Below are 20,376 nucleotides of genomic sequence, written 5' to 3'. Positions count from 1 at the left end.
CCCCGCCCGCCGCGCCCGCCCCGCCGCCCGCGCCCGCCCCCGCGGCCGCGCGCCCCCCCCCCCGCGCCCCCCCCCCCCCCCCCCCGGGCGGCCGCCCCCCCCCCCCCCCCCCCCCGCCGGGGTTTTCACAGCGCAATCAGCACATATTAAGCATCCCAGACCGACGAGGATTGGCCAGGGTTTTCTTTCAGGCACAACCCCAATGACCAGTGCTGTGTCAAGCTCGTCTCTGCCAGCTTCTGATGTCTGGATCTCGAGCTCGATAATTATTCCTCCAATACTGTGCTTCTTCCCGAATCCCGAGTTCGATTTCCAGACAAGTTACATTACTTTGATGGTTGGTCTATTTGCCTTGAAATCCCCTCTAACCCCTTCCATCCCCTAAGACTACCTATTAACTCCCTGCCTTAGGAATTATCCATGTCATTGCTAACCGGTACCCATCCCCTGGGCTGAATAACCGCATCACGAGATATTTCCTCCTACAGGCGACCTACCTTGAGACTGTTGTGCCCAAGCCCTTGGTTAACCAACTCCCCCCTGAGGACACGTTATTTATGGAGCTGTTTGACAAAGTCATGCTGCCCTCGGCAAAGAACAAGGTGTGCATAGAGTGGCAGAAGATTCGCTCTGGGCAGGCGACAGTAGAAGAAGCTAGAAGTCGAATACCGCGGAAGGACATGGGGTTTGCAAGGCTAAAGGCAGATATCGAGGCAAGGAAATCAGGCATTGGGGGAAGACACCTCACCCTCAAGCCAAAGGTTGGCGGAGACAACAGGAGTGTTCCGGTAGTGAGCATGGCGTGGACTAGCTGGGGGCACTAGACGACGCTAGAAGTGGGACGAGGGGAGAGGCCTCGAGCGAGGAGAGAGGTGGAGCCCGTTGCTGTGGGATTATGGGAGGAAGTCGTCGGGGCCGCGAGGAAGTTGGCGCGGTCTTCTTAGCTCGAAACCATCGCATCTTGCGCTGTGAAAAGGGCACTTGGTCCGTCCCAATCGCCAAAATGATACAACTCGGGGCGGCTCACAAGATTATTGTTTGGGTCGGCTACGTCGGCAGTGACTTAGGATCACCGCAATACCTTATACACGGCAGGATGCTGTGTGGTCTCGATACGACGATCGCCAGCAATGGCCATGCCTTCGGAGCTTGTGCAAGTTGGGTCCTAATTACGTCACGTCGAAGAAGCCGAGCTCCATGCGCAGGCCAATACCCTGGGAGCGGCCCGTCACGAGGAAGTCTCGGGCTCGAGTATATAGGCTGCGCCTTTATCCTGTCTCTCCGGCCAATGACGGGATGATTTGGTCAGTTGGCTGCCTATAAATATCCCAGTGCATGTATGCGAAGGCGATGAATCTTTACCGCTAGGGATGGACCAGTGGGAAATCGGAGTCGAGCGGCTCAACCAGTCCGTCGGGTCTAGATCTCGGTGAGCAGAACCAGGCAGGTGAATTGCACTGCCCCGCCCAAGCCTGAAGCGAGCACACGCAGAGCCAGGGGGGAAAGGAGGCCTATAACTGTGCCCACTAGGTCCTAGCCCAGCCTCCTTGATTACAGCTTCTCCACGACTTCTCCCAGTCTCCTCTCAATTAACTTTTGGCAGCTTGTGCGTCGGCGCTGAATATCTCAATGGCAGACACCTCCACAGCACAAAGCTATCCCGCAGGCTCTATGCCAGTTACAGGCCAGCCTAACACTCCGCCTAATCCCCGGCGTAATAAACCGGTAACCCGCAACTCGGGCGATTCGGGCTATCACTCTAGCGTCACCCCAGGAACAAGAACCGGCGAGGATGAGGAGGGGACACCCAGCCGAAGGGCCGGTGTAGATAGGTCCAAGAAGGAGCGCAAGATCCCCGACGGTGACGAGACCAGGGGAAACCCAGCAGCCAGAGAAGTAAAGAGTCCCTACGAAGTCGACGACGAAATCAGCAAAGTGATCAAAGAACAACTTCCCGACAAAGATCTGAACGAGACCAACGGTATCCCATACACTTTCCATGTCCGCCGCGGCCTATCCCCAACTACAGTTGTCAAGGTCGGCTCGACAACAAAGACCATCCAAGACCGAATGGCCCAGCTGGAAAAATTGCACAAGAACTGGCAATACAACCTCGCCCCAGGCGTCAACACGATCCCAGTTCGCCACTACCTCCGCGTCGAGCGCCTGGCCCAGAAGGAGCTACTCAACCACCGCGTCGACCAGGGGGACTGCCTCCTCTGCCCGACAAACCACCGCGAATACTTCCTCACCAATTCCGACGTCGCCATCGCCGCGGTGAACCGCTGGAGGAGGTTCTGCGATGCGGAGCCCTACGACGAGGCCGGATGCCTCCGGCCCTTCTGGGCGCGCCGCCTGGAGAGGCGCATCAAGCCACACGAGGAGGAGACAGAGGACGACCACGCCGGCAGGGGGGAGCGGTGGGACTGCTTTATCAGGGTCTCCTGGATGAGTTACGTTCTGTACGACGTCGAGTGCTTCGTCAGGGCCGTGAGGACCTCGCCGCTGAGGTGGCGGTGGTGTAGCTTCGTGCAGGCGTTGGCGTACCTGCTGCTGCCGGGGGTGGTGAGCTGGGCTGTGAGCTTGGCTGTCGTGGGGTATTTCTTTGTCGAGGAATCGGCTTTTGGGAGGGAGTTGGCAAGATATGTCAATGCCCTGTTTGATCTCAATTATCCGAAGACGGTCAAGGAGGGTGACGATGCCGAGGTGCCGCCGCTGCCGTTGCCGCCGTGGGTCTCTGAACTCGTGCCGGAGGGCGCGCGTGCTCTGATGCCGTGTTGGCTTCCTCGGTATTTACCGGCGGAACGTCCCCAGTGGTTGAAGTTGGCTCTGTCCGAGAGGAATTTCCCACAGTCGAAGAAGTCGATCAGGGATCTATGTGGCTGGTGGAAGAAGAGGAAGACGGAATATCTTGGCCCTGGGGATACCTCTGCGAGCGTTTTGCGACTGGTTTTCGGCGACACCGATGTGCTGTTGTTGGAATCATTGTTGGTCGCCTTTGTTCTGTCTAGGACCTTTTACTTCATTTCTGGCTTCGGCATTTGCATGGCTTTAGGTTTGAGACTCTTGAAGAAGCTTCTCCGGAAAGTCTGACAAGCCACACGGGCTTAGGGCAGGGAAGTGTGCCGAATCGAATACAATTCGATGCATGATTCACGATGAATTGCCAGCGTTCTCTAAGCCGTTGGGATAATCATCTCGTCACACTAGAAGTTGATGCTCAAGTCCTCTCTGGAAATTGTGGGACAGCTTTTGGGAGCCAAAATATATATATATATCTCAGCGCACATTGCCAGTCAACTGGATGGGTATTCTAATAATACCTACCAAGAGAAGAGGGAAATTCGACGAGACTGACTATCTGGCATTTTCGAACACCGCGAAGAAGCCATATATGCATATGCAAGGTCATAAAACAAGCAAGGAAACGCAACTCCACCCCAATCGACCTCTGAAAGCACGAGTCACTGGCCCGCGACTAATTAGTTTTCTCGCGGGGGAACCTCGGAGATACACCAAACCACCCCGGACCATCGCATGGAGAGGACACAGGAGGGATAGCAGCAAGGTCGGATGGTGAAACGTACATGACGTTGAGATTGGTATTATTCGAGTCACAGGAACCGGGTAATAATAACTAGAAGAGCATTAATCGATGGGAGTTGGAAAATGAGCCTGAGAGCAGAGTCGTCCATACACTGTCACACCAAGCACCCCACTGAGGCTCAGCACTCATCTTACAGAGTGTAAGCCAGCCTGTATGTTTCTAAGCACAAGTTAGTCCAAGATGCAGGTTCGCTGAAGGCCAAAGATTTTCCTTCACGTCCGCCGACTTGGCCTGGATCGCAGTGGCATGCTGCTCGGACTCCAACTTAGCATTGTCGGGCACGTAGTCGAAAGTGTCAAAATCAAATTCGGTGAATGCACTGGATCGCCACAGTGAGTCCATGAAGCAACAGTTGTCTCCACCTGGCTGGTGTTATTGGAGGCAGCGGCGATATAGCGTGAAATCAAACGTCTTCACTCTGCAGGAAACATTGTGGGAGCTCCAGCTGGATTCGGTGTTAATTATTATACTGCGGCAACACCAGAATCCGTGGCAAGTGGGAAGCTTATCGCTCGTCGTACCGGGACAGCCTGCCGTAATGCCCATGCAGGGCACCTAATTACGCTCTGGCTGCAGGCCCATGACCATCCATCGCAGCCCAACCGTTTCGTGGGGCTGTCCACGCTGCCGAAGCCCCGACCCCGACCCTGCCCCAAAGCCCACAACCTAGCCTAGGTACACACTCGACTCAGTCTTGCCGTTTGGCGGCGCCGAAGCACGCGCGATTTGTTACCGACGGAGTTGACACTTGTCAGCGAGGCGTTGAGTGATGTGACAACAGCAATGGATACCTTGCATCGAAGAGAAGGGGAAAAAGGGGGTGAAACCGATTCACCTCTAGGTGGGAAGGGAGCAATGGTAGGCTCTAATACTAGCGAATCTAGCAATACCACCAACTACACTGAAAGAGGTTGTGCATACTGGGACACTCGTTACATAGATATTGGACAGGGCGACGATAAAAACGACGACAGTTATATTGATTTTGACGAGCTGGTTTCTTTTGATCCACATCACGAAGCGGAGAGGACCGGCTCGCTAGATGAGCACGTCTCTACAATTGATCCTGCCCTTCGGTCTAATAGCGAGAAGAGTGCGGGTCTTCGTCCGAAAGGAATTCTCAAGTCTCCGACTCTGAACTTTGCAGAAGAGCTGAGCCCCACCCGAGGAGGTGTCGCACCTCTCCCGGATACCGTCACAGAAGCTCCTCCTGGTACGAGATGGACCAAGATAGCCCTTGAACTAGTGAGCCTTGAGGCGTTGACGATCGGCAAGGAGCGTTTCGAGGTTCGGAATGACTTTGTTATTGTGCTCCGCGTGTTATCCAAAGAAGAGATCCGGGCTTACGCGACGGCAACCAGCGTATTGAGAGGTAGGCATTCACGTTTCATTCACTTGGACTGCAGTCATCCGTCACTCTGCGCCCGGGTCGAACTCTCCAATGTTAACTGTCCCAATCCCGCGCACTTTACACCTTCCGCAACACTGTTGAATTATTGGGATTTGAGCTGATAATCACTACGTGAAATAGAGAGGAGAGGGGAGGAGTACCAAGGACAGGACGGTCGCGAAGACACCACCTTGGAAGCAGCGTGGCTATTACCAATTGGTCAAGTTCATCGCGAGGAGAATACAAATCCCAATGGGACTTTTCTACGCCATATGGTACACAAGGCTCGATGTGCCTCTGGTAGAATTGGGTTTCTTTTACCCCACAAGACAGGATGCAGACACGGCATCACGATGTTATGGTTGAGCCTCTTCATGAACTAAAAAAGACGTTATACGAAACAAGGAGAACTAATTAGCGAGTTTAAATTCCCTGCGCCGAGATGTGAGCCGATACCCTTTATCAAAAACATTAAGCCTAAATGGTTTAAAGTGCTGCCTATGTGGCTACATTGCCTGACAAATCCTCTAGGAGCTCTGTTACCAGCTAGCTCTTCACATGCTGAACGAGCATGGTAATTTCGCCCAGGAGTGTTTGTAGTGATACACAGTAAAATGTGCTTTTGGGCACCAAGACTTGATGCCCAATAGAAGGCAAGCGATGTACATGTACAAGTGCAACCAAGTACAACGCCTCCAGGTGAGGGGCACATGAATCTGCAGGCTGAGAGTGCGGCTGGGTTTTCTATCATCCCATTCCCCTCATCCAAGCAGCGGACGGGAAGGTTCGACAAAGTTTTGCACTCCATTATATAAAAGCCGGACGCTCCCAAATCATGGAAGCTGTGGGATTTGCCTCTAGCATTCTCACATTCATCGACATTGCGACAAAGATAGTCCGCGGAGCCTATGAGGTTCACAACTCAGTTTGCGGGGCCACCCAAGAGAATGTCCATATCACCGCCATCGTCAATGATTTGGAGAAGGCAGCAAGAAGCTTGGACATTATTCCAGAGGCGAAAAATGACCATGAGCTGGTGAAAGTATCAAAGGACTGCCAAGGATTGTCGCGCGAATTGCTTGAGGAGCTAGACAAACTCAAGAACAAGCATGGAGGCGTGTGGGGGAGCCTCGCCGCGGCCTGGGCTGTCCTGAGGAAGCAGAAAAACGTGATATCTATGGAGAATCGACTTGACAAGTACCGACGGCAAGTTCAGCTCAGGTTACTTATCCTTCTCTTGTACGGAGCCCCCTTTCACTTCAAGATAGCTCGGAGATGGCGCTGATGTCTACCCGCAGCGCAGCGCAGTCCCCCATTAAGCAGCATCTGCAAGAGCTCCACCAGATTGGTGTCGATCTTTCAAACACCAGCGCGCGGCGCATGGAGGACTTGGAGAGCAAGCTATCTGCTACTCTTCAAATGGAGTGTCAAGGACTTCGAGGGCAGAGTACCGACGTCGCGGATAAAGTTCAACGTCTGACTTCCACGTCTAATCAGGCCATGGAGAAAATTGATCATCTCTCCGGTAAATTCGACGAGCTTCTCAACCTGGTGCAAGATCCAAGAATGGAGCAACGACGAACAGAAATGTCGGAGCATGGAAGCTCACTCGAAAAGCTAGTGCACCAACTCGGCGAATTCCAGTCTCTGGTCGAGTCTCTGCCCAGAGAGAATCGAGTCCTCCGAAGGTTGCACTTTGCCTCAATACTCCGCCGAGAGGGCAATATAGAGCGGCCTGCCTCCGGAACCTTTAGCTGGGCGGTAGAGGGAATCCGCCATCAGATCGCAGTTGCTCCAAATACAAGCGGAACCCCCTCTTCATTCCAGCTGATGCTGATGACGACCGAAGACATAGGTCGACAACTCGTGTCGAAGGAATTGCAGCAGTTTCTTGCGTACAACGGCAGCACATTCTTCATCTACGGCAAGGCAGGCTGCGGGAAGTCCACTCTTATGAAGTTCCTCGCACATCACAGTCTTGTTCGACAGGAGCTGGCCGGTTGGGCAGGGGGCCGGAAGTTGGTTACCATTAACTTGTTCTTCTGGAGATCGGACGATCCGTTGCAGAAGTCACTCGAGGGGTTCCACCGCACGATCATCTACCATACGCTGTGTCAATGTCCTGAGCTCATGCCCAAAGTCTTCCCTTGTCGGGATACGGTAGGAACGCCGGATGCGGCCGAGTTCCAAATCAAGGAGCTCGCAGAGGCCTTCGGGAGGCTGATGGAGCATACCGATGTTGATACCCATCGATTTTGCTACTTCATAGACGGGCTGGATGAGTACGAAGGAAAGAGTTCAGACCACAGACAGCTAGCAGAGCAGTTGGCCGCCTGGGCGCGCTCTGACGCCGTCAAGATCATTTGCTCCGCTCGTCCAGATACGATATTTCTCAAGGTTTTCACAGATTCCGGCACCATTGTCGACTTCGGGCAGCTAAATCGAAGCGACCTTACAAAGTTCGCGAGGGCTCGGTTCGAGAGTGAGCTGCTCGCCCCGGACTACAAATCGGGGCATGACATTTGCCAAGGACTGGTCGTGGATATCGTCGACAAGGCTGAGGGCGTTTTCGTCTGGGCTGTTTTCGTCGTGCAGTCGCTGATAAACGGCGTCCTGGAAGGCGATGACGACGAGGTGTCCCTCCACGAGAGGGTCAAGGATTTCCCCACCGACTTGAACGCCATGTTCCGCCAGATGCTGGACCGGGTCGATCCAACTCCGCATGTACGGAGGAGGTCCGACATGCTGCTGTATCTTGTAACTAACAGCACTATCAACCGCCCACTCAACGGGCTGCTTTGCGCCTGGCTTGGAGACTTGGGCTGGTTTCAGGACTCAGCTCGCTCCGAGTTCCCTTTCGATCGGGCTATAGAGCCGTATGACTCCTCCGTCATCGAAGAAAAGCTCGCCAAGGCCCGCAAGCTTCTGCACTTGCTGACGCAAGGCCTTCTGGAGATTCAGGACACCACTGAGATTTCTACTCTCCAATCCCCAACTGACTTATATCTGAGGTACCGCGTCGACTTTTTCCACCGCTCCGTCCGCGACTTCTTGCGGGACGAGTGGAAGATTAGGCGCCCGCTCTTCTCGTCAGCCGAGGACGAAATGCGGGCGTACTGTCGGCTTTACATCGCAGAAGCTCAGTTCTTTCCAAACGTCGCCCCACAGGACCGAATCCGGGACATGTTCGAGTACACATTCATCTGGCTTTCTGACCGTGTCAGGGAGGGCCACACGCCTCCCTTACAATACGTTCAACAGTTCGATCACATCATTTCCAAATCACCAGCAAAGGCGCTCGCACGGCGGGGCAGCCGATCTCCTCGATGGGGTCCATGTTTCCTAGGAAAGATGGAGATCACCGAAACCTCATCGCGAAGGTGGCACACCATAGACGGCCATGACTGTTCATTCCTTCATTGGGCAGCATATTGGCACCAGGGCGCGTACGTCCGGCAAAAGCTTTCGAGTGGGGTCTCTATCGATCAAGTTGACACCACGGAGCTCAACCTCCTCCTTAGCGCGTCAATTGGTACTGACGTCGAACTGGTCCGGGATATCTTATCGAGAGGAGGGCATTCAACAGATCTCGTCGAGACAGCGATTGCGACATCATCTCTTAACACAGTAAGTGGCGACGTTGGCAGCGTTCCGGTGTGGATGGTCATCCTCCGGGACTTTGCCAGCAATGTCCGTACATACTGCTGGAAGCGCCGCGTTGAGGCCACCTGGCCCCCTCATCTCAGTCTAGAGTGGCTGAAGAGGTTCGCCGAAGTCCTAGAGGCCCACCTCCGAGCTGGTGCAGACCCCGACTTCTTCTTTCTCGTCTGGCCGGAGGTTACCGAGTCGGATGGGCCCGTGGAGTTATGCCGTGTCAATCTCCACCAACTTCTGGACATTTTTAAACCGCCTAATCTAGCTTCATTGGACAAGTTGCTGGCCCGCAGAGTACAGGGACAGGATCTGGAAGGGGAGGATAAATCCCAGGACAACTCCGACATGTCCAAGTTATATCCCCCGGCGGGGTTGGATAAGCTGCTTGATTTTGACTGGGAAATCTACGGAGTTGTATTCCAATGTGGTGGGAGGCTGTGTGGAGACTTTACGGTTCGGGTATTCTGAGATTTCCCAGATGACATACTTTATGATTTGAGTAGGTAGTGTTGGTCATCGTCAGCTTAACATTGAACGTATTTCATTGTCCCTTCCAAAATATCGACTAAATTTTATTAGTTCTAATGAGACATAAATTCTACGCAGAATCAGCTAGTCTAATGGCGTTAACATTGAAGCAAATATTAATCTCTACAAGGATTTCGTAAAAGCAACGAAGGCAGAACCCACTTGGCCATCAAGAACAACTTGCTCTTTCTCCGTGTTGGATCCCTGAGAGGTTTTGAAGTGGAAGATCAGCCTATGATCTCTCACTTGGAATCCACGGGGCTATTCGTTCCCATCCTATGCACTGCCAGGATCGAAGTTGATTAAGAAGGAAGGGAGCATCGCAGACAAGTATGTGGTTGGTCGCATACACACCTGAAGAAACCTGTTAAGTTAGTTTTCGGGAGTTAATCCCCAAATTCCAGGATAGCTTACCAGAAGCCTATTCATCCGCGATGCCAAAGGCGGCCCGGTCATGCTTCCTCCGAATGCCAGCACCGATAACAAGAGACTCAGCAGAACACTGGACTTGGGAGTATTCGTGTCTTGGACAATTCGTGCCCTCTCCCAAACTATCCAAAACCTGTAACTCACGACAGGGACTGAGACAGCGTGTTGCATTGACATATGGCCGGGGATCTAGATGCTAACATGTTCGTTAGTGCTCTAGAGAAGCTAGAATACTCCTCGCAGACCAGTAGCTAGTCACTGCATTTCAACTCAATAGGTAGTTTACCAAATCGGCAGCCGCTGAACAAAGTCCTCAACAGCCTCCATGCACTCCCCTTTCTTCCAATCAGGTCCCGGCCAGCCAAACTTTCGATGTAAGTGCCTCACCCACAAGAACATTTCATCTTGGTCGAAATCGCCTTCAGCCCACACTGGTTCGCCTTGGCTCTCCATATGGTCGGCGTCATATGCGGCCTCGAAATCGTCGCTGGAAATGTTCCCATCTTCCTTCCAAGGGTCAAAACCCGCGACGAAAATTTGGTCCAGCTTTCGAAGTCTCTCCATCCTCGACCGAAAGTATTCATCGGGAGGTAGCCTGACACCTGAATCCGTCCTCACTATCTCCTCAAAGATGGTACCGGTGAAGGTGTCCAAGAGGAGAACGATGCCGCCGCTCTCGTATCCTTCGGCGATCATGACAACATGCTTGATTCCAGAGATGCGCTCCTCCTCGTCTACTCCCTGCCACTCCAAAGCCCAGAATTCCTCCTCGCGGTACGTGCTGAAGTTATCAGAAGTAAATTTCGAATAGTCCACCGCATTGCATTTGTAGTCGATATTAGTCTCATTGGACTTGACGTGCAATTCGTCGATGTAAGGAAGATGTCTCAGGACATCGATCGCGAATGGCGTCTTGTCAAGGCCAGCGCAGGCCACAGGCGTCATGTTCGGCCAGCCGGAAGGGGGCGGCAGTTTTACCGAGTTGGCGGGAAGCTTCAGGCGCTGGAGAAAGTCGTAGAACTCCCGGAATGGGGCTACGAGCAGCTCGCGTAGGGAGGAGAGAATCCTCTTCTCGTTTTGGAGTAAGACCTCGTTGAGTTGGCGACAGCAGAGACGGAGTGCAACTGCGGCCATACAGTTCGGTAGATGAAGGAACACCTCGGCTTGGAGTTCTGGCGGCAGCTCCATGAGACGGACTGTCCATGATATGTCGCTCATGGAATACGAAGTTGAGTCCTCGCTTGGGGAGGGTGAACGATCCAGACCGTGCTCAGACATTTCGAACCAGTGGCAACGCGTTGGATGATGGCGCCGCCACGGGAAAGAAGTGCTGGACGACACGCTGGTTGAGACAGACATATATGGGTGACGTGTCTCGTATTCCGTAATTTCAAAGAATGTATTTTAGCGGCTGCTTGGCACTTGGAAAGTGGTCCGTGCCCCCACCCCCCTACTAGGCCTGTCTCTAAATCTAAACCGCAGCAATTGCCTTCTTCGTGGGTGTGCCAAGGGTGTGCGTCCTGTGCTGGGGGCGTGCGTGGTGCGCTGACGAAGGCCTAGCAAAGGGGTCTCATTCTGCCACCAAGGCTTTCCTGACCGACCCGGAAGAGCCTGTGCCAACCAATTACCGTAAGAAGTCCCGCCAGCCTCTCAAGCCTCGTTGAGAAGGGAGCAGCCAGTCTACAGTCCTGAAGATCTCCAGACTGTTCGATGGGGGCACGGGACGCGCCGCTGATGTGTGGAAGACTATTATAGGTTCTGATGACACAATACCTTCCTTGAGGGGAGCCATGGTCCTTGCTAGTCAAAGGCTGGAATACTGTTATCGTGCGACCAGGAGCGACTTTAATCTACAGTATATGACATGTGCACGGCCCAGCTCACCTCGAGTCCGGGTGATCACGTTTGGAACTCCGAGACTAGCCCCTTGTACAAGTACACACATGGGGGCAGGCGCCGGGCCCAGTAAGTGGTAAGGGGTGGACAGGTGCACTTTCATTAATAACATTCTCTTCACACTAGACACCCAGCACTTCTGGCGTTTCTGTAGCCTTCCAGCGATTAAGAGTTTGGTCTAAACTTTCGCCTCGGGGTGGTCCGGCCCCAAGACACTGCGTGTCAGTTGCAAGCACTCCTCCAACATGGCAAGCGCATCGTCGCGTCGGCCTTGGCTCTTCCAGGTAACAGCAAGGTCAGACATTGCGTGCAGAGAGTCGGGATGCTTGTTGCCAAGAACCTCGCGCCGTAGCCTCAACACGTCCACCTGGATCCTCTCCGCCTCGTCATACCTCCCCTGTCTATGGTATATCATTGCAAGTAACCCCATGCTGGCAATCGTGTCGAGATGGTTGTCCCCAAGAACCTTGCGCCGTAGCCTCAACACGTCCACCTGGATCCTCTCCGCCTCGTCATACCTCCCCTGTCTATGGTATGTCATTGCAAGTAACCCCATGCTGGCAATCGTGTCGAGATGGTTGTCCCCAAGAATCTCGCGCCATAGCCTCAACGCTTCCACCAGGATCCTCTCCGCCTCGTCATACCTCCCCTGTGCATTGTATACTATTGCAAGTAATGCCATGGTCTCCATCGTTTCGTGATGCTTGTCCCCAAGAACCTGCAGCAGCCCCAACGCTTCCATATAGATATTCTCCGCCTCGTCACACCTTCCCTGTCCCTGGTATGTCGCCGCAAGTGACACCATGATCAGAATCGTCTCGTCATGCTCATTGCCTAAACCCTCTTGCCGCAACCTTAACAACGCTTCCACATTGATCTTCTCCGCCTCGTCAAACTTCCTCTGTTCAAGGTATGTTATCGCAAGCGATGCCATGCTCCAAATCGTACGCAGATCATTTCCCCCCAGTACCTGCTTCCGAAGCTCATATGCCCTCTTATCCACCGGCTCCTTCTCCCTCCATCTCCCACATTCGAATAAATAGCGCGAAACTTGAGTCAAAAGATCTGATACCTCCACCTCCTTCTTACAAATCTCTGCCCACTCGCCTACTTGTTCTGCATGCGCAATGTACTTCTCACATTCTGCCCATGTTTCTTGCTTCGGCTTGGGAAAGAGCTTTGCCATGATCTGTATCGCCCCATTTGCAAAGTATATTCCGCCTTCAGACTTGCTCCCACTGAGTCTGTATCGGGTGGCCTCTTGAACAAGCTTGTGCATCTCGTAGCTCTGCACACCCCCTTCTCCCCTGTTCAACTCGAGGAACGAGAACTCCTTTAGTCGAGTGGCAGCTTCCACCACCCGATCCTTATCCTCCCACGACTCCCCCTTCGGTACCTCGTCGCCGAACATACCTGCTGCCGCTAGTATCTCAAACGGGATGTTTTGGTTGTTAACATACGCAATAATGTGCAGTATTTTGTATGCCATTTCGTTGCCTAGTCGAATACGTTCGATTGAAATGCTCCACGTCTCCAAAATACTGTTGGGTACGTTGGGTCGTCGGTGCCGATCAAATTCCGTCGCCTCGAGGACTCGCCATCGCTCCTTTTCCTCCTCCAGTCTGGACAAGTACTCTGTTATCATCATCGACGTCCTCCGCAAGTATGCTCCAGCTTGCGAGATGGCCAGAGGGAGCCACTGGAGCTTTTCGAGTAATTTCCCAGCGTCGCCAACCTCTTCACTGCTGATCTTTTCGTTTCTTGATGTCTCCAGTAGTGCCATCGCCTCGTCACCGCACATTGGGCCGACCCGGATCCCCCGCGGCGCGCCAACCAGAGTTCCGACGATTCGTCCGTCGCGGCTTGTCCACAGCACCGTCCCGGTGGCACCTTGCGGGATGTAGTCGTACAAGCTTGCTGGTTTCCCCGTCGATTCCTCCACCTGGCCACCCGACGTGTCGTGGGACGTCTGGCCGACGCCAAACAACGCCAGGTCGTCGGCGTTGTCGAAGATGACCACCCAGCATGGGTCCGCCTCGATGCGCTCGCGCACAGCCACCAGCAGCTCCTTGCCGTCGAGGTTGTCTGCGAGGCCTAGCTTCCTTGCGATCGTCTTGTAATCCTGCGCGAACGTCGTCTCGTTGTCGGCGTGGACCCAGAAGACGGAGCATGCGGGGTCGCGGCATCGGCGGTGGCCGTATTCAAGCGCCACCTGGGTTTTCCTTTTGGTTGTTAGTCTGCGCACCATTTGCAAGAGCAGTCAATGGCTTACCCGGAACCGCCGAGGCCGCAGAGGGCGGCGCTCTGGTACTCGGACTTTGGCGGCAAGAGGATTTCGAGCTGGGCGAAGATGTCGGGGCGATCGATGACATTCTCGTTGCGACCTTGGATTACGCGGCAGGCTTTGAGAGCGTTGCTTGATGACGTCAAGACAGCGACCGGAGCGACATCTCCAGAATATCCTTCGTTCAACTCGCGGTATAATATTTCTCGGCACGCCGCACCATGGAGCGGGCCTCGCTAGGTGGGCCGAGCTCCTGTCCCGATCCATCGGCCTCGTGAAGCAGACGAATTCCGAGGTCGTGGAGGTCCTGAGACGCGATTCCCGAGGTGTTTGCGCGGATTCAGGACAGCTTTCACACGATTGTCATGGCACGCAGCAGGGAAGGACTGCCACCGATCGAGATTAGTTGCTTCTATGAGGAACTGCACTTGCTGGGAGTTGGTTTAGTAAGTTGGGGCTAGGCCAGGCAAGGCCCAGGCAAGGCCCAGGCAAGGCCCCAAATACTGACGCGTCGACAATAGGTCGTACCACAAGATTCGGCGATTCTACCCGGGTACATTCCGATCGGAATCCGTAGCAACCATATGGATATGACCAAGTTTGCCAGTACGGACGATCCTAGGTTCGTGGCTGTTTGTGGGGAGCTACGTCGGTGGATTAGAGACATGGGCACAGCCGAGACACACCATGCGAGTCCACAGCTTCCGAGCGACCCTGATTGCAACAGGCAGGCCGGTACTGCCCATCAGCACTGCGACGGGAATCGCCAATACAACAATTTCGGGACAGGCACGCAGAAAATCGTCGATGGTCATTATTTTGAGGCGAAGGGGGATCAGCACTTTGGTACAGTCCTACCCAGATAGTCTACCAAGGAGGTCGATCGATAGTTTTGTGCAAACGTCGTCAGTTCGTCGGTGTAGCCTGCAGTGTCTATATTGGTCCCAGTGGTACAGGGCTTGAGGTTGCTTCTTGGAAACCATTCTTTTCCCTTCTCGAACGAAGCTGGAAATCTGCCTCCCCCCATCTGCCCTGAAACGCAACGCCCGGGTGGGAAGCTGTAATGCAGGTGGCAGCAATGACAACCATGGCTCCTTCAAGCAGCATAAACGCCACCTCGTTATTGGCAAGCTTGCTGTTTAATCCTTGACGAAGCTCCGCAACTCGAAAAGCGGTCCGGACAAATATACACAATGTTGATCCAGCGAGGCCTTGTCCAAGTTAGCTAAAGTCGACCAACAGAGATTCAGGCCTACGGTGACATACTTATGAGGAGACAGTGAAACTTCCGGGCCTTCTGCAAAGAATCGAACTTTGGGTTCCACTGCCCGCGGCCCTTGTATGTTCTAATTCCGAATTCCACAGCCAATATTACAAATGCGGCAATGCCAACCAGGTGCGCCGCCAGTCCGGTCTGGATAATGGCCAGGCCCATGTCCATCATGGCCGGATCCCGGCGCCCAAGTATTGCCCCCCCGGACGCTTGAAAAACAAGGGCGATAAAGTCGGAGACCATGAAGGTGATGGTGTATGTTCGTGGACGAAAGCGCGAGAGGTGGTTTCCGTAGACCTCGATGACGCGGGCTAGGCATAGGTAGATAGCGGCGCTGAAAAAGGCCGGCCCGATGGTAAGACAAACTAGATACCTGTGAACCCCCGGATGTAAGCGCTGGGTTCCCTGTCGAGTAATTTACTTGCCACGTAAAATATCAACTTACATGACAAATGTGTCCTTGTGATAGTGCAGCTGAATGCGAGCAGCGTACCCAACTATTTCCAGGACGAGACCACAGAGCACTCCGAAAGAGAAGCCCCAAGTCTTGTACCGAATCCCAAGGAATATTTGAGGCGGGAGGAGGACCGCATAGCAGGCCAGGTAGAAGGCATTTCCTCCGAGGTTAGGTGTATCCATCGGGAGATAGCTGCGTGTGTAGCTTCGAAGGATGGGACTTGAGGCCGACCACCAATAAAGAACAGAGGAGATACAAAACACATGAACCAAGTGCCCGTAGATGGTGTTCTTATACACGGCAGTGCCGGTGATGCTTGGCTATCTTAGACGAGCTGGCCAATCGGGACGGACTGGGCGCAATTGGCGCACAGGGGTAAGGTCTCCAATCTGCGATTGGTCCGTAGACGAGCCGGCCAATCAGGGCCCGGCTCTCCACCCCCTGAATCTACGCTACCGTATATCTCTGAGATTCTGGACTAGGTAATCGGGCAATTACCTGCCCAGCAACTTTCGCATCTCAAATCGTTTTGAAGTTTTTATCCCAGTTGCATGACCGGACTGCATCTCTACTCGCTCTAACTATTGGTTCGCTTTCAGTTGCTCTTGCCGCGTATTATTTGCTGCTTGCCAGGGTCCACCGCCAGTGGTAAAATTACTGTGGTAATCCTCCTGTCGCCCAACCAATCACGTCCGTCATATAATTGGCCTGCCAACCAAGAACATGGGGGACTCGGCCAAAGACACCCCTTCACAAACGGGGAAGCGTATCAGAGCCAAACACACTCGCTCCAGCCTCGGCTGTGGCGTGTGTCGGTAAGTGATCTCCGATCCAGAACATTCAGAACTATACCCGCTGGAGGTCGGGTAATAGCCCAAATCGGAATCTAATCGTCGACCCAACAGAATCAGGCGTGTTAAATGTGACTTGATGCGCCCTCTTTGTCAGCGATGCTCCAGCACAGGTCGCTCATGCGACGGGTACCCCTCCGGGACAAGGGCAGTTTCCCGAGCAGGCCGGGTTGAACCACATATTATGACATCAGATTCATCCTTAACCCTTCTTGCTCCGCGCAAAATGCTAAGCGATCCCGCCCTCGTCTTGGACCAAAGAGGACACCGATCGTTGCACTACTTCCAGCACCGCGCATCGCGCGAATTCTCAGGCTACTTTGACAACGACTTCTGGAGCTGCCTGGTTCTCCAAATCGGCCACAGAGAATCATGCGTGCGACAGCTGATCGTGGCTCTGGGGACCCTCCACGAAAGCTTCCAGACCGGCGATGACACCCCCGGGAACTCTGAGGCCGATAGTCTGCGAAACCAGTCCATCAGTGAATATACCAAAGGGGTAAGGCTCTTGAATGACCACATTTTCAACCGTGGATGGGCCGCCCTGGACGTCACGTTAGCAAGCTCCGTGCTCTGCATCATCTTCGAATGGTTGCGCGGGGCCTATTCGGCGGCTCACACACATCTTCGGAGCAGCCTATCTATCCTCTCCCAATGGCATACCAACGGAGCCTCCCTGCCCAACTGCACCTCATTCTGGTCTCCCGGCGGGCACATGATCAGGACGAAACTCGAGCCCGTGTATACAACCATGGTGCTGCAAGCGAGAACAATGCCGTCATTTCCGGCGGTGCCGTTGCGCCTAGCGACGCAAACGCGGAACGAGATGGAGCCTTTCTCGACCCTGAAAGAAGCGCGCGACATGCTTTATTCGCTACTGGCGTACCTTCTCCCCGAGATCCTCTCACACAGCAACGCTGCTGCCACACTCGAGAACCAAGAGGATAGAAACCTCGGCAGACTCCTCGCCCAGTGGTCGATAAACTTCACCGAGTACCTCGCCCGCAACCCGACAGCAGACAATCCCTCGGACAACCCCGGTGTCGAGGTACTCAAGCTATGGCACATCGGCGGCCACATGCTCTTCGCAAACCGGCACTCGCAGACCGAGACGGCCCACGACCGATTCCACGCCGAGTTCGACCTCATCGTCGCCGGCGCAGAGCGTCTCCTCCTCCACTCCTCCTCCTCCTCGGCGGCGAGCTACACGTCGTCTTGCTTCTCCGTCGACATCGGCGTCGTGCCCCTGCTCTACTTCGTCGCCGTCAAGTGCCGCCACCCGCAGACGCGCCGCCGCGCTGTCGCGCTGCTGGAGGCGTCGCCGCGCCGCCGGGAGGCCGTGTGGGACAGCGTCGGGGCGGCGCGGCTGGCGCGCGAGATCGTCGCCATCGAGGAGGAGGGGCTGGGCGACGTGCGTGGATACCGGGATGTACCCGGGTGGGCGCGCGTGCGGAGGATGCGGGCCGAGATCGACCTGGAGAACAGGTCGGTCCGGATGAGGGCGGGCCGCCAGGGGGAGGAGGGTTGGAGCCATGAGAAACTGCTCACATGGTAGACTCTTGCAAAAACCCTTGCGCCGACGAGGCGGGCATTGCGGAAGAAGTACTTGTTTCGAGATCGAGGCGCTCTTTATCATTCCTCTGATAGACTGCTATATTTACTGCCTCTCCCAGCACAATACCCAATCACTTTATCCCCATCCTCGCCGTGTAAGCTCAGATTTTCGTCTACTCCTCTTGACTTGGCAATGGTATTCTCAAGAGCCCAAGCAATTCGCTCCGCCCCGAGGCGAGCGCCGCCAAGATTCGGTGCAGCAGGCCCAAGCCGCAGGGCCGCTAGCCTGCCAGCGAAGAACAGAGGCACCCCATCGTTCCACATCAGATCGTCATTTAGGCAAGGGAACCCACCAAATCCCTCAATGGGGTGACGCTCCATCATCGTCTGAAGATATCCCAGGGCCTTGAAGTCGGTCTGGATCCCCGTGGCGAAGTAGATATAGTCCATAGCCGGCAGCCCCTCAAGTGGCGGCTCCGCCTTTACCACCCACGCGCCCCCTCCCTTGGAGCCCTGCCTTGCCTTGGCGTCAAACCTCGCCTCCGCCAACACCGTCTTCTCGCGGAGCACCAGCCGGCCCGAAGCGACGTGCTGCTTGACCCGCTTGTAGAACAGCGGCGTGATGCTCCCGCCCCCGCGGGCCTCTCTCAACATGGCCAGCCGCTCCTCGTCCGAGTCGGCCAGCCAGAACCGCGCCTGCTCCGTGTTGCGGAACTTGCCCATCCACGCGAGGTCGACGTCGAAGTGCTTCACGCGCAGTGGCCCCCGCATGATGTGCCACACTCGCGAGACGCCGCGCCGGATGGCGAGGTCGGCGAGCTGCGCCGAGGTGAGGCCGCCGCCGACGACCAGTATGTTGGTCTGTTGGCCTGCCGCCATGCGCTCCCTGACGACAGCGTCGGGGAAGGTGCTGATGTGCATGCTGTGGCACGCCTGCGGAAATGCGCACCGCTGTTGTCCGTCGGTCGTTTTGGTAGAGACTCTTGTCATGCCCGGCACGTGGGGGATCTGGGCATCGTTTGCCGGGCCGACGGCAAGGACAACGGCTCGGGCGTGGAGGCGGCCCTTGTCTGTTGTGACGGTGAAGAGACTATCCCCTTCCTCTGAGATGCCATTGACAACGCCGTAATCGATGTCACGCAGACACTCCTTAAAGATCAGTCCGTCCCGGAGGTTGTATCTGTCGACCACGTCGTTGGAGTGATCACAAAAGAGTGCTTGGGAGGGATTGAAGTAGTCTTTGCGGTCACGCTCGTTGATGTCGACATGGGCTTCCTGTCTTCAATTGCCGGTTAGTCCCATAATTACCAACGGCATTTCAAATCCAATGCAATAACAGCAAGCACTTACTTGGAGCCAATGTAGCGGGCCTTCTTCTTCTTTGCGTGCTTGCTAATCTCCTTGCCTACACAGCCCTTCAACTCGGTCAACTCGGCCTCGCGACCCTGCCGAACTGCCTGGGCCAGCAAGCTGTCACGGTCGTGCGGGTCGACATGCCACAACATATGGCTGCGCAGGTGGGGGATCTGGTAGGCCGTGAACAGGCGGTTCCAGCGGCCCATCCACTCGTTGTGGTTGGCATCGAGGACCGCCATCTTGTACTCAGGTCTCTGGTACCGTGTCGCGGCGAGCGACACTCGGCCGTTCTTGCAGTTCTTGAGCGTCATCTTCCGGCCGTGTCGCTGTATCCAGTGGAACCGCCTGTGTTCCTCGTCAGTGAAGATGGCGGCCGGGGTACTCTCGTGCAGCCGCGCGGCGACAGCGAGGCCGCAAGGCCCGGCGCCGACGATGACCACGTCGTAGACATCGGACTCGTGCGGCTGGCAGTCGCAAGGTGTTCTTGAGGGCTGATCTTGGCCATCCATTTTGGCAGAAACCTCGAATGGAATCCATTGTTGCATTTACTATCTATGAGCGTTTGGGGGTGGAGGGCGCTTATATCATAGTTGCGAATGGTTGAGAACCTCTATGGCCAACGGGGGACGAAGGGCGTTTCTCGCCTGAATAAAGAACCTCTTTGGACAGGGTGGCTCTCTTCTACCTAGCGTGTCCTTGGGACATTCCAAGACGCAACCACTGTCCTCGCTCCGCTGCCAATTAGAAGTACCGTCTGTATGCACGACTTATGATTCCCGCGGGATTGGGCCCGAGAGCGGTGCAGCCCCTGTACTTGGCAAATAGCATTCTTCTCATGTACGCCTGGCCGACAGCCGGTCGACCTAGTGTCGAGCTGCGTCTGGATAGTATTTGCAAGCTGTGGATGTCCACCCCAAAGGTTTGAGGTAGGCGGGGTCAGTAATATCGCTTCCTACAGATCCCCTGCTGCGTGCCTCGATTTCGCTCGCGGGACGAGGAAGAGCTGAAATATTAAAGGAGGGCATGGAGCCCGAGGACTGTCCCTGCGAAGCTGTTCGGCAAACTGATGAAGCTCAAGACGAACCTCGTTGCGGGTG

At 54.9% G+C, this 20,376-nt stretch overlaps 8 protein-coding genes across 8 annotated transcripts; 4 read left to right on the top strand and 4 right to left on the bottom strand.

The window, feature by feature from the left end:
• Window positions 1–1,391: 1,391 nt before the first annotated feature.
• Window positions 1,392–3,199, top strand: QBC33DRAFT_316317 (uncharacterized protein). The gene is made up of 2 exons (XM_060423539.1): window positions 1,392–1,447; window positions 1,637–3,199. Exon 2 carries the CDS (start codon window positions 1,672–1,674, stop codon window positions 3,091–3,093), a length of 1,422 nt encoding a protein of 473 aa, XP_060286470.1. The 5' UTR covers window positions 1,392–1,447; window positions 1,637–1,671; the 3' UTR covers window positions 3,094–3,199.
• Window positions 3,200–3,609: 410 nt separating this feature from the next.
• On the top strand, window positions 3,610–5,363 carry QBC33DRAFT_603547 (uncharacterized protein; the record flags this gene model as incomplete). The annotated part of the gene is made up of 6 exons (XM_060432186.1): window positions 3,610–3,746; window positions 3,850–3,939; window positions 4,092–4,142; window positions 4,449–4,465; window positions 4,548–4,969; window positions 5,139–5,363. The coding sequence occupies exons 1-6, from the start codon at window positions 3,670–3,672 to the stop codon at window positions 5,361–5,363; spliced, it is 882 nt and encodes a 293-aa protein (XP_060286469.1). The 5' UTR covers window positions 3,610–3,669.
• A 388-nt stretch (window positions 5,364–5,751) lies between these two features.
• On the top strand, window positions 5,752–9,240 carry QBC33DRAFT_487373 (uncharacterized protein). Its single transcript, XM_060425427.1, has 2 exons — window positions 5,752–6,236; window positions 6,296–9,240. Exons 1-2 carry the CDS (start codon window positions 5,833–5,835, stop codon window positions 9,117–9,119), a joined length of 3,228 nt encoding a protein of 1,075 aa, XP_060286468.1. The 5' UTR covers window positions 5,752–5,832; the 3' UTR covers window positions 9,120–9,240.
• A 650-nt stretch (window positions 9,241–9,890) lies between these two features.
• Window positions 9,891–10,886, bottom strand: QBC33DRAFT_556675 (uncharacterized protein; the record flags this gene model as incomplete). The annotated part of the gene is made up of 1 exon (XM_060429740.1): window positions 9,891–10,886. One exon carries the CDS (start codon window positions 10,884–10,886, stop codon window positions 9,891–9,893), a length of 996 nt encoding a protein of 331 aa, XP_060286467.1.
• Window positions 10,887–11,600: 714 nt separating this feature from the next.
• QBC33DRAFT_617537 (uncharacterized protein) lies at window positions 11,601–14,958 on the bottom strand. Its single transcript, XM_060432686.1, has 4 exons — window positions 14,475–14,958; window positions 14,182–14,219; window positions 13,777–13,920; window positions 11,601–13,726 (listed from the first exon to the last, which is right to left on the bottom strand). The coding sequence occupies exons 1-4, from the start codon at window positions 14,601–14,603 to the stop codon at window positions 11,683–11,685; spliced, it is 2,355 nt and encodes a 784-aa protein (XP_060286466.1). The 5' UTR covers window positions 14,604–14,958; the 3' UTR covers window positions 11,601–11,682.
• On the bottom strand, window positions 14,722–15,700 carry QBC33DRAFT_446890 (RTA1 like protein-domain-containing protein; the record flags this gene model as incomplete). Its single annotated transcript, XM_060424401.1, has 3 exons — window positions 14,722–14,999; window positions 15,055–15,434; window positions 15,507–15,700. 3 exons carry the CDS (start codon window positions 15,698–15,700, stop codon window positions 14,722–14,724), a joined length of 852 nt encoding a protein of 283 aa, XP_060286465.1.
• A 541-nt stretch (window positions 15,701–16,241) lies between these two features.
• On the top strand, window positions 16,242–17,924 carry QBC33DRAFT_446430 (uncharacterized protein; the record flags this gene model as incomplete). Its single annotated transcript, XM_060424376.1, has 2 exons — window positions 16,242–16,333; window positions 16,424–17,924. 2 exons carry the CDS (start codon window positions 16,242–16,244, stop codon window positions 17,922–17,924), a joined length of 1,593 nt encoding a protein of 530 aa, XP_060286464.1.
• Window positions 17,925–18,001: 77 nt separating this feature from the next.
• On the bottom strand, window positions 18,002–19,788 carry QBC33DRAFT_446337 (uncharacterized protein; the record flags this gene model as incomplete). Its single annotated transcript, XM_060424367.1, has 2 exons — window positions 18,002–19,202; window positions 19,274–19,788. 2 exons carry the CDS (start codon window positions 19,786–19,788, stop codon window positions 18,002–18,004), a joined length of 1,716 nt encoding a protein of 571 aa, XP_060286463.1.
• Window positions 19,789–20,376: the final 588 nt, after the last annotated feature.

This window comes from Phialemonium atrogriseum (genome assembly GCF_030411735.1).
Source record: "Phialemonium atrogriseum strain 8032-3 unplaced genomic scaffold QBC33scaffold_5, whole genome shotgun sequence".
In the NCBI taxonomy this organism is placed as follows: Eukaryota; Fungi; Ascomycota; class Sordariomycetes; order Cephalothecales; family Cephalothecaceae; genus Phialemonium; species Phialemonium atrogriseum.
The sequence above is the reverse complement of the archived record's forward strand: the minus strand, read 5'-3'. Positions and strand labels throughout refer to the sequence as shown.

Bases quoted from the DNA above. Each gene is read 5' to 3' on its own strand.
- QBC33DRAFT_316317 (XM_060423539.1), top strand. From the start codon at position 1,672: ATGCCAGTTACAGGCCAGCCTAACACTCCGCCTAATCCCCGGCGTAAT.
- QBC33DRAFT_487373 (XM_060425427.1), top strand. From the start codon at position 5,833: ATGGAAGCTGTGGGATTTGCCTCTAGCATTCTCACATTCATCGACATT. The intron at 6,237-6,295 runs GTACGGAGCCCC...GTCTACCCGCAG, and splicing joins AGGTTACTTATCCTTCTCTT to CGCAGCGCAGTCCCCCATTA.
- QBC33DRAFT_617537 (XM_060432686.1), bottom strand. From the start codon at position 14,603: ATGACCATCGACGATTTTCTGCGTGCCTGTCCCGAAATTGTTGTATTG. The intron at 14,220-14,474 runs GTGTGTCTCGGC...ACCAACTCCCAG, and splicing joins GGAAGCTGTGGACTCGCATG to CAAGTGCAGTTCCTCATAGA. The intron at 13,921-14,181 runs GTGGCAGTCCTT...GACGTCATCAAG, and splicing joins GAAGCAACTAATCTCGATCG to CAACGCTCTCAAAGCCTGCC.